Here is a 12032-nt window from a genome sequence, read left to right on the forward strand (position 1 = left end):
AGACCACCCAGCTCTCTGTTCGGGGCTGCGTTTGCTGGACTGATTGGCCTGCGCATGCGCCATCTATCCCGGGATTGTCATATGCATGTTTGAATATGGGGATGTTCCTGCATGCAGCTGCAAGTGTGAATGTAGTGAACATCACTAGTGGTGCAGGGAAGGTTATCACAGTAATTTACAGGGAGCTATGTCCGAAAATGTAACGCATTTAAATCCGAGTCTACTCAGTCTCTCACTCTCAGAACTTTCTGCCTCTCCACATCCAGAATTCCAGCCTGTCTCTCTCTCCTCCCATGAACCCCCCCACAGCCCCGCCATGTCTCTCTCTTTTCTTCTCCTCTGCCAGCCCTCTCTCCAGTCTGTCACACCACTCCTTCGCCCCTCCTCCAACCTTCATGTCGTTTCGCGGGAATCTCTTTAAAGTTATTAATATTTAGCCACAACAGTATAAGACAACTAGTTAGTACATCTACACACGTGCTACACGTTTCGACTCGGTCGGAACGACGTTGCCCTCCAAAGCGATATGGAAATCATTTTCATTGACCAGATGACAGCAGAGTTCACTCCAGACAGCGGTCAAAGCTAGTGGATGTGTTTTGAGGTGTTCTTTGCGGTGAGTGTGTTTTGTGCGAGTGTGTGTGTGAGAGAGAGAGAGAGAGAGAGAGAGAGAGAGAGGGAGGGGGGGGGCGTGTGTGTGTGTGTGTGTGTGTGTGTGTGTGTGTGTGTGTGTGTGTGTGTGTGTGTGTGTGTGTGCGTGTGTGCGTGTGTGCGTGTGTGTGTATGTGTGTGAGAGGGGGGCGGGGGTAGGCGGGTGTTGATATAGGCTATTCCGTTACCGGTCAGAAGTCAGTGCAGCCGCCGCTCACAGGACCCGGTGATCCAGGCAAGTTACAGCCTCAGATGAAGAAGCATTAAGACATGCGATATAGACTAGGCTAGCACGCTTTGTTAGAAAATGTTCCTTAAATAATTGAACTTTGTTGCCATTGTTGTTATGGGTTCTGCCAGGTGGATTTAACCTCCATAGAGGAGGCAGCTAAATGTATGTTATCATTTAGTAGGCTAGAGTAACCTCTGTTTCAGTTTACATATTATATATACATATTACACATATTCAGTAGTACATATTTCTGAACTTGACAGACATAAACCTACATCGTTTTGTTTTTCCATTAGTTTTTATTTATATTCGTTTTCAGTGCAGCCTACATTTTAGAATTCAGATGAATTTAACTTATTTTCCAATGTTTGCTCGTTTTATTTCCTTTTACGGTAATTATAGTTCGATCGATGGTTAGGCTATCGGTGGTTGAATATCTATCTGTAGTGTGGTTGTGTCTCATTTCTGTGCTTGTTGTCTCAGATTGTTGGTAGACGGAATCTCTCCTGCACATCCAACATGAAGGAGTCGTGTTCTGGCTGGACTCTGCTCTGCCTCCTGCTGGTGGGGCAAGAAACTGCAGGTGAGACGGTGCTGTGCTGGGTACCACGCCGTCATGGAGGAGTCGTTGAGACATGTGTTGGTCCAGTCCAGTACAGTCCCACTAATACTAGTAGTAATAATATTACTGTAGGCCTATTGATCTAGTGGTAATAGTAGCACAGTACTGTATTGATGTAGGATTATTCCTGTATTAATCCCCAGGGAAAATTACAGTGTCAAAATACACTAACACAGACTACTAGAATACAAATTTACAATAGATACAAAATATAAGGAAATCCAAATGTACAAGACTGCAAATAAACAAGGCAAGTCAAGTTTATTTGTATAGCACATTTCAGCAAAGTGCTTTACATGAGACATTTAAAGCATCAAGACAAAGTGCAACACATAAAAGGTCATATAAAACGAAATGCAAAAAAGGACATTTACAACAAAATGCAGGAAAAATAAAATACATGAATAAAAGTTACAGTGCAGTGTATGAATAAATAATTATTTGAGTTGCAGCAGACCTGCAGTTTTCTGGAAGTTTGTTCCAGATGTGTGGAGCATAAAAACTGAACGCTGCTTCTCCATGTTTTGTTTTAACTCTGGGGACAGAAAGCAGGCCTGTGCCAGGTGACCTGAGAGGTCTGGATGGTTCATAACGTAGCAGCAGATCAGAAATATATTTTGGCCCTAAACCATTCAGTGCTTTAAAAACCAACAGCAGTATTTTAAAGTCAATTCTTTGACAGAGATGAAGCCAGTGTAAAGACTTCAGAACTGGAGTGATGTGATCCACTTTCTTATTCTTAGTGAGGACTCGAGCAGCAGCATTCTGAATCAGCTGTAGCTATCTGATCAATTTTGTAGAGAGACCTGTAATCACACCGTTACAGTAGTCGAGATTACTGAAGATAAACACATGGACACGTTTTTCCAGATCCTGCTGAGACATAAATCCTTTAATCCTTGATATATTCTTCAGGTGATAGTAGGCTGACTTTGTAATTGTCTTAATGTGAAGGAAGTTCGTGGTAGTTTGTCTTAATGTGGTACAAGTGTACAGTATAACAGTAGTTCCATGCCTATATTGTGCAAACTAAGGTGTGCTAAGAGATCCGATTCTTAAATTGTCACATGTAATCTACAGTGTGCATTGATCTGTTGTTCTTTATTATTGTTTGTTTATGATTGTGTATGATTGTGTTAGCTCGTCGACACCGCAATTGAGGGAAACTTAGTGTCTAACGAGTTGAAATAAAGGTTTGAAATGAAATGAAGACAGTGTACAGTCACAGTTGCTGCCGGCTCCGAGATGTGCTCACCATAGACTGTTTTTCTGTCTGTCTGTCTGTCTCTGTCGTTCTGTCTGTCTGTCTGTCTGTCTGTTGTCCTGTCTGTCTGTCTGTCTGTGTGTCTGTCTGTGTGTCTGTCATCCTGTCTGTCTGTCTGTCTGTCTGTCTGTGTGTCTGTCTGTGTGTCTGTCATCCTGTCTGTCTGTTTTTCTGCCTGTCTCTCTTTCTGTCATCCTGTCGTCCTGTCTGTCTGTCATCCAGTCTGTCTGTCATCCTGTCTATCTGTCTGACTGTTCCTGCCTGTCTGTCTGTCTGTCTGTCTGTCTGTCTGTCTGTCTGTTTTTCTGCCTGTCTGTCTGTCCTCCTGACTATCTATCTGTCTGTCTTTCTCCCTATCTGTCATCCTGTCATCCTGTCTGTCTGTCTGTCTGTCTGTGTGGAGGGAGAGGTCTAACGAGGCACTGTCTCCCCCAGGTCTGGGCGGGGCGTCCCTGCAGTGCCGTGTGTCTCCTGCGGGGGCAGGCCACCCGGTGGGGGCGGAGCTAGAGACCTGGGGTGCCGGGCCCGGCTGTGCTGCCAGAGAACAGGGCGCCACGGAGACGCATGTGATCGCCGTGGGGAGAGCAACGAAGAGCCCAGACAGACAAGTAACACACACACACACACACACACACACACACCCACACACACAGACACACACACAGACACACACATACACACACACACACACACACATACACACACACATATACATGCACATACACGCGCACAAACACACATACACACACACACACACATATACACGCACGCACACACACACACACACACATACACACACACATACAGTATATACACACACACACACATGACCCTGTAATACTTAATATAGGAAACACACCAACACAGGTATCCCCTCCCCAGGTGACTGTGCTCCTGCGGCCCCTGTCTCCCTCTAAGCCCCGCCCCTCTAAGCCCCGCCCCATGGAGCGAGCCGTCATCCTGGTCCTGAGTTCCCAGCAGGCTGTGCACTGGTGGCTGGAGGCCGAGCGGCTGCCCCCCAGTATGTCTGTGCTGGTGCAGGTCAGTGTGTGTGTGTGTGTGTGTGTGTGTGTGTGTGTGTGTGTGTGTGAGAGAGAGAGAGAGAGAGTGTGTGTGTGTGTGTGTCTCAGCTCTGAACTGCCCAAGAAATGTCCAAAAGATATTGAAACACACTGGGGCAAAGGATGGTTATTCTGGAGTAGACAGAGTTCTAGGTGTGTGGACCTCCTGGAGGTCATCCTGTAGGTTAGCACAGCTATGTGAACGGTTGAGGGAGGTGGTGAATTACAAAAGGAGAGAAAGGACAAAGGTTTAAGGTGTTTGGAAAGGTCTTGAGGCCAGTTGTAAATTCTATGACATCATCAAGACTGGCACGATGAGAATGACACTGAAATCCAACAGCTCATCAACGTCAAGCGGCAAAGCTTTATGATCTGGCAAAATGACATCAACTGCAAGGACAAAAAATCCAAAGCAAAGGCAACCAAGTAGGAAGAACCAGTGGTGGCCAAAGAAGGCCCTGGAGATCCAGCAGCTTGCAGACTCCAGGGATGCCAGGGGCCTCTTCGGTGCCACAAGAGCGGTATACGGCCCCAGCTACTGTTGCCTAGACCCCCTTCGCTCCAAAGATGGACTGACGCTGCTAAAAGATAATGAGTCATTGGCACACAGATGGAAAGAGCACTATGAGGAGCTACTAAACAGGGACACCACTCCCGAGATGAAGGCCCTTGACTAACTCCCTCAACAACCCATAAATGAGAACATGGGAGCACCACCCGGCCTGAGAGTACTATGACGAACAACAAGGCCAAGGAAATGAGTTAATTTCTGTACAACCTAGGGATGTCCTAATTGTCTCCATATTTAAGAAGGGAGACAAGGCAGACTGCGGAAATTATTGTGGCATTTCACTCCTTTCCACAACTGGGAAAACTCTTGCTCGGGTTTTGGCTAACAGATTCCTTCCTTCCCCTGTCAGAAAACATACTCCCAGAATGCATTTCACCCAAATAGCAGCAGCTTGGCCTGGCCTAAAGAAGACTAAAAAAGACCCAGATCCTGTATCAGCCAACGCCCAATAGAACTACTCCTACCTCATCCCCAAACATCTCTGTCGACAAGACCAGACTGGAAAATGTGGACCACTTTACATATCTCGGCAGCCACCTATCCCTCCAAGCTGACATTGATGACGAAATACACGACCTCAGCTGTGCCAGCGGGGCCGTCTCCAGACTGAAAAAAGGGTCTTTGAAAATCGCGACCTCCAGGCCAGGACTGAAATTCTGGTTTACAAAACGGTAGTGCTGCCTACACTCCTTCTGGATCAGAAACCTGGACCACATACTGAAGCACCTGAAGTCACTAGAGGCACATCATCAGAGGTGCATCCGAAGAATCCTCAAGATCAACTGGGAAGATAGACGCACCAACACCAGCATCCTGGAGGAGGCTAACATTCCCACCATCACTGCCACCATCGCCCAACATCAGCTCAGATGAACTGGTCATGTTATCCGCATGCCTGACTCTCGCTTTCAAAACGTCCTACAGTTCCAACTTCTCCAAGGACAACGTGCCCTGGGGGGGGGGGGGGGGGTCAAAAGCAAACATCAAAAAGTGCCACATAGACCTTTGCCTGGTAGGAAACAGCTGCAGAGACAAGCGCAGACTCAGACAAGAGAGAGCTTCCCCCAAACGAAACCCACGACCACCACCGCTCACCCCTGCCCACACTGCACCAAAATATGCGGCTCCAGGTCCGGTGTCTTCGCCCACCTGAAGACCCACAAGGACCAAGCAGGAGGACAGCCATACTCCACCCCGAATGGCCGCCGATGATAATGATGATGATGATGTGTGTGTGTGTGTGTGTGTGCTCAACTGTCTTTCATCTAGATGTTTCAATACAACTTCATCCGGATAGACATACCCCTCTGTCTCCCTACCTCTCCCTCTGCCCCCCTCCTCTCCTCTCTCCTCCCCCTCTGTCTCCTCCTCTCTCCTCTCCCCCCAGGTGTCTCCCAACTCCTCCGTGCGGTCTGACCGCGTGCCCATCAGGGTGGAGCTGCTCACCTCTCTACCCTTCCGTCCACGGGCACTGCTGCACTGGGCGCTGCATCGCCATGGCAACATCTCCTCCTTCACACACACCCCCCACGCCACCCGGGTCTACCTCCGCCTGGGAGAGGGTGAGAGTCTCTCCTTCTCTCTCGACCTCCGCCTAGGAGAAGGTGAGAGTCTCTCCTTCTGTCTTTACCTCCGCCTGGGAGAGGGTGAGAGTCTCTCCTTCTCTCTCTACCTCCGCCTGGGAGAGGGTGAGAGTCTCTCTTTCTGTCTTTACCTCCGCCTGGGAGAGGGTGAGAGTCTCTCCTTCTCTCTCTACCTCCGCCTGGGAGAGGGTGAGAATCTCTCCTTCTCTCTACCTCCGCCTGGGAGAGGGTGAGAGTCTCTCCTCTCTCTATCTCCGCCTGGGAGAGGGTGAGTCTCTCCTTCTCTCTTTACCTCCGCCTGGGGGAGGGTGAGTCTCTCCTTCTCTCTCTACCTCCGCCTGGGAGAGGGTGAGTCTCTTCTTTCTCTCCTTCTTACCTTCTTGTCCTCTCTCTTTTACTTCCTGTCACTCTTGTACTCTGCCTACAGATCCCATGATGCCTAGCGTGTGCCGGCTGCAGTCCCTCTTCCTGTCCCACAGCTACCTGACCTCTGACCTACAGACGCAGGCAGTCCACGGCTGCTTGCCCTCTGCAGGGAACAGCCAGCAGGAAGTCCACGTGATCAGGCTGCTTTCAGCTGGCTCAGGACTCTGTGGGTGAGGAGAGGAGAAGAGGAGGCGAGAAGAGGGGAGATGAGTGGAGGGGAGAAGAGGAGAGAGGAGGGGAAAAGAGAGGAGGGGGAGGAGAGGAGAGAGAGGGAAGGGGAGGAAAGGAGGAGAAGGATTCATGGATGTTTATTTGTTAAATGTACATGATACAGGTTAAGACCCAGCCTCCCTCCCTCAGATCTCTGCAAGTGGAGGTGTCGGTCTCTCTGCTTCCCCCGGTGGCAGGGGCAGGCTGGTGCAGGGTGGTTCTGGTCCTGAGCAGTGCTGCTCCTGTCAACTGGGCCCTGTCTATCTCTGGCCTCCATGGACATATCTCTGTCTACGTAAGAGTCCTCCCCTCCCCCTCTCCTCTCATCCCCTCTCTTCCCCTCCCCTCTCCTCTCCTCCTCTCCCCTCATCTCATCTCTCCTCCCCTCTATTCTTCTCTTTTCCCCTTGCCTCCTTCCTCCTCTCTCCTCCTCTCTCCTCTCCTCTTTTTCTCTCCTCTCCTCACATCTTCTCCTCTTTCTTTTCTCTCCTCTTCTCCTCTCCTAACTCCACTGTTTTTCTCTCTCCATCTCCCTCTCTGCCAGTCATCCAATAGCGTGTCTCCTCTCCACCCTGAAGAGGTAGGGCTGACCCTGACCAGCAGGCTGACCCCTGACCTCGCCTCCACCCCTGACCTTCTGGCCTGGGCCAATCAGACTGGCTTCCCCGCCGTGACCTCATACACAGAGGCAGACCTGGCCAATCGCTTTGTGATCAGGCTGGGCGGGGGTGGGGCAGGTCAGGACCCATGTGATCATGCTTGACCTTGTATGTCCTTCACTGTGGCAGTGTCCTGTTGTCTGTCTGCCTGTCCTGTCTGTCTGTCTGTCTGCCTGTCTGTCTCTCTATCCTTCTGTCTGTCTGTCCTGTGTCTGTCTGTCCTGCTGTCTGTCTGTCTTTCTGTCCTGTCTGTCTGTCCTGTTTGTCTGTCTGTCTGTCTGTCTTGTCTGCCTTCCTTTCTGTCTGTCTGTCTGTCTGTCTGTGTGTGTGTGTGTGTGTGTGTTTGTGTCTGTCTGTCTGTCTGTCTGTCTGTCTGTCTGATCATCTTTAACCCCATCCCCCTAACAGATAAATCGGGTGGGTGTGTCCCTGGGTCCCGCCATCCCTGGGTCCTGACTGGGGGCGTGGTCAGGGGCGTGTCCGGGGGCGTGTCCAGCAGGGAGCAGGAGGCAGTGAGTGTCCAGTGTCAGGACGGACGCCTCAATGTGGCCGTGGACAGACACACCCTGCAGGTCTGACATCACTTCCTGGTAGAACTCCCTTCCATGCCCTCTTTCTCTCCCATACTCACCCTCTGCCTCCCGCCCCCAGGCCCTGTCTCATCCTCTAACTGTCCCCCAGGCCTTGTCTCTCCCGGTGGGCGTGATCACCCTGAAGGACCCCCAGTGCCAGGCCAGCTCCAACGACAGCCATTTCCTGCTGGTATTTCCAGTCATTTCCTGTGGGACAGAGGGGCTGTTGCAGAGAGAGCCACACGGGGTCACCTACAGGAACATGGTGAGACCTGCAGGAACAGGGAGAGACCTACAGGAACAGGCTGAGACCTACACGAACACAGTGAGACCTACAGGAACAGGGAGAGAGCTACAGGAACAGGGAGAGACCTACAGGCACACGGTTAGACCTACAGGAACAGGGAGAGACCTACAGGAACAAGGTGAGACCTACAGGAACAGGGAGAGACCTACATGAACAGGGATAGACCTACAGGGACACGGTGAGATCTACAGGAACAGGGTGAGACCTAAAGGAACATGGAGAGACCTACAGGGACACGGTGAGACCTACAGGGACATGGTGAGACCTACAGGAACAGGGTGAGACCTACAGGAACAGGGAGAGACCTACAGGGATACGGTGAGACCTACAGGGTGAGGGGTGGGGGAGACCTGGAGGGACAGGGTGAGGGGGGGAGGAGGTAGGGAGAGAGCTAAAGGGACAGATTGAGGAGGGGAGAGACCTACAGGAATGGCTGTGGGGGATGTGGGGCCTATTTGAATTATTTTCTAGGAAAGAGGTTGAGAACATGACTGGCTGAGTTATTTTGGGAGGGTTAGAGCCTGATGGTCTGGTGTATTCCTGTTGTTAACATTTTCGGAGAATTATAGCTAAAATGGACTATGTGTGTGTGTGTGTGTGTGTGTGTGTGTGTGTGTGTGTGTGTGTGTGTGTGTGTGTGTGTGTGTGTGCATATGTTTGTGTTGGTAACAACCAGGCTGATCAGGAGAGGAGATAGAGCAGGGGATTTTTGTGAGAGAGAGAGAGAGAGAGAGAGAGAGCGGAGGAAGAGAAAAAGGAAAGAGAGAGGAGAGAGGGGGGGGAAGTTTAAAAAAGAGAATATAATAAAATACGAGGCAAACTGGCAATTTACTATAGTAACCGTCGTCTAGCAGTCTAGCAGTCTATCAGTATCCACCTCATCTACTTACATCCTCATCTATTTATCCTATCCGATCATGGATGACTGTGTTTGTGTCCCTGATGTAGGCAGTGCAATTCAATATCGTTCAAGTATACAGTTGTGCAAGAGTTCAAAGGGAGGAGAGAGAGGAAAGAAAAAAGAAAGAAAGAAAGAAAGAAAGAAAGAAAGAAAGAAAGAAAGAAAGAAAGAAAGAAAGAAAGAAAGAAAGAAAGAAAGAAAGAAAGAAAGAAAGAAAAAGAAAGAAAGAAAGAAAGGAAGATGGGTGGCAGACAGTAGCAGACTGCTTTACCAGAAGGAGGAGTATAGCAGTAGTAGTACTGTAGTAGTAATAGTATATTAGTGGAGTATAGCAGTAGTAGTACTGTAGTAGTAATAGTATATTTGTGGAGTATAGCAGTAGTAGTACTGATATAGTAATAATATAGTGGAGTATAGCAGTAGTTGTACTGTAGTAGTAACAGTATAATGAGTATAGCAGTAGTAGTACTGTAGTAGTAACAGTATAATGAGTATAGCAGTAGTAGTACTGTAGTAGTAATAATATAGTGGAGTATAGCAGTAGTAGTACTGTAGTAGTAACAGTATAATGAGTATAGCAGTAGTTGTACTGTAGTAGTAATAGTATAATGAGTATAGCAGTAGTAGTACTGTAGTAGTAATAGTGTAATGAGTATAGCAGTAGTAGTACTGTAGTAGTAACAGTATAATGAGTATAGCAGTAGTAGTATTGTAGTAGTAATAATATAGTGGAGTATAGCAGTAGTAGTACTGTAGTAGTAACAGTATAATGAGTATAGCAGTAGTTGTACTGTAGTAGTAATAGTATAAGGAGTATAGCAGTAGTAGTACTGTAGTAGTAACAGTATAATGAGTATAGCAGTAGTAGTACTGTAGTAGTAATAGTGTAATGAGTATAGCAGTAGAAGTACTGTAGTAGTAATAGTATAATGGTGGATGTTGTTGTTACTCCCTCCTTATCTAGGCGGCAGGTGAGAGGGAGCGAGGAGAGGAAACAGAGAGAAGAGAGGAGGAGAGCAGGGGGTGGATTAGAGGAGTGGAGGGGGAGGGAGGAGAGGAGAGAGGGGGAGGGAGGAGAGGAGGAGGAAGGGGAGGGCTGTCAAGTGTGGAGAGAAAGATATGGAGAGGTGTGAGACCCCGTAACCAAGCCAACCTGAGATGTGATCTGTGTTCAGGTGTTGCTATGGAGACAGCATCCTGAAGCCATACTGGGACACAACCAGACAGAAGAGAGGAAACCGCTGGCTATATGGGTGAGTGTGTGTGTGTGTGTGTGTGTGTGTGTGTGTGTGTGTGTGTGTGTGTGTGTGTGTGTGTGTGTGTTTGTGTGTGTGTGTGTGTGTACGTGTGTGTGTACGTGTGTGTGTGTGTGTGTGTGTGTGAGTGAGGGGGGGGGTGCTTGTGTTTGTATTAATTAATTCCTTGGTCCATTACTATTCTCACTATACGTGGTGCCACTTGGGGATATCATTTTAGAGGACAATGTATGTTATGCAGATGACACACACCTGTACATCTCTGCTGAACCAAATGATGCTGCAGCTATAAACTCAATTACTACCTGTCTTCTAGCAATACATAAATGGATAGGCAATAACTTCTTAAAGCTAAATGAAGATAAAATTGAAATCCTATTGATTGGCCCTAAAACAAAAAGAGAAATGCTGTTTACAAATTTGTCATTTTTACACTGTATTTTACTTGATTTCTTATCTCTATCGTTTATTGTGTTTTATCTTCCATCTTATTTTCCTGTTTTTTGTTTATTTTATGTATTTTTATTTGAAGCACTTGTGCATGCACACTCTTTGTGGTAAAGCACTTTTATTTGTATGAAAGGTGCTATACAAATAAAGTTGTATTATTATTATTATTATTATTATTATTAATAATATTATTATTCATTTCCTCCTCTCTTTTTTTCTCTCTCTCTCTCATCTTAGTTCAGTTGTTTTGCTGCGACCCCCAGCCCCCCTAGTACGCTTGGCCCAGTCCCCCTGGAGCCGGGGTTAGGACCAGGTCCAGGCCCTCTCCCACTGGAGCCGGGGTTAGGACCAGGTCCAGGCCCTCTCCCACTGGAGCCGGGGTTAGGACCAGGTCCAGGCCCTCTCCCACTGGAGCCGGGGTTAGGACCAGGTCCAGACCCTCTCCCACTGGAGCCGGGGTTAGGACCAGGTCCAGGCCCTCTCCCCCAGACCCTCCCCAGGCCCGGCCCTCATATCTTCATGGAGCTCTTTGTTACTGAACGTTACGAGAAGAGAGAGCCTGCTCCCTGCTCCATCATCGCCAATAACCGTGTCTATGTGGAGGTCTGTGTATGTGTGTGTGTGTGTGTGTGTGTGTGTTTAGTATAATTATTATTATATAATAGTAAGTATAGAAATTATAATCTGCAGTCATCTGTAACTATAGAAATTATAATCTGTAGTAATCTGTAACTATAGAAGTTATAATAATCTATAGTCATATGTAACTATAGAAGTTATAATCTGTAGTCATCTGTAAGTATAGAATTAATCATCTGTAGTCATCTATAACTATAGAGGTTATAATCTGTAGTTGTCTGTTAGTATAGAATTTGGAGAAATGTATAGAAATTATAATCTGTAGTCATCTGTAAGTATATACATTATAATCTGTTGTCATCTCCAACTAAAGAGGTTATGATCTGTAGTCATCTGTAAGTATATAAATTATAATCTGTAGTAATCTGTAAGTATAGAATTTATAATCTGTAGTCATCTCATAGAAATTATTATAATCTGTAGTCATCTGTAAATATAAATTATAATCTGTAGTCGTCTGTAAGTATAGAAGCTATAATCTGTGGTCATCTGTACCTGGTGTCCTGTCACTGGTGTGTGTAGGTGTCAGCGTTGGGGGGAGGAGGGGGGGTGGACGTGAGGTCTTGTGAGGTCAGCCCCTTCCCTCCCCCCCGAGCCTCCCCCAGCTGGGGGGTGATCAGAGACGGCT

At 47.7% G+C, this 12032-nt stretch overlaps 1 protein-coding gene across 1 annotated transcript in view; it reads left to right on the forward strand.

Annotated features, from left to right (window-relative positions):
* Window positions 1-1402: 1402 nt before the first annotated feature.
* engl (endoglin, like) overlaps window positions 1403-12032 on the forward strand; it is a gene marked incomplete at both ends in the record, with an annotated part of 12973 nt that continues 2343 nt past the window's right edge. The window contains 12 exons of the mRNA XM_084448480.1: window positions 1403-1466; window positions 3205-3377; window positions 3652-3810; window positions 5789-5963; window positions 6412-6580; window positions 6771-6915; window positions 7165-7357; window positions 7688-7851; window positions 7961-8116; window positions 10235-10312; window positions 11255-11368; window positions 11927-12032. The exon at window positions 11927-12032 is cut by the window's right edge and continues 359 nt beyond it. Of these exons, the coding sequence (XP_084304606.1) occupies window positions 1403-1466; window positions 3205-3377; window positions 3652-3810; window positions 5789-5963; window positions 6412-6580; window positions 6771-6915; window positions 7165-7357; window positions 7688-7851; window positions 7961-8116; window positions 10235-10312; window positions 11255-11368; window positions 11927-12032 (1696 nt within the window). The remainder of the gene's footprint in view (window positions 1467-3204; window positions 3378-3651; window positions 3811-5788; window positions 5964-6411; window positions 6581-6770; window positions 6916-7164; window positions 7358-7687; window positions 7852-7960; window positions 8117-10234; window positions 10313-11254; window positions 11369-11926) is intronic.

Source organism: Borostomias antarcticus (assembly GCF_949987555.1).
Source record: "Borostomias antarcticus genome assembly, chromosome: 14".
NCBI classification, from domain to species: Eukaryota; Metazoa; Chordata; class Actinopteri; order Stomiiformes; family Stomiidae; genus Borostomias; species Borostomias antarcticus.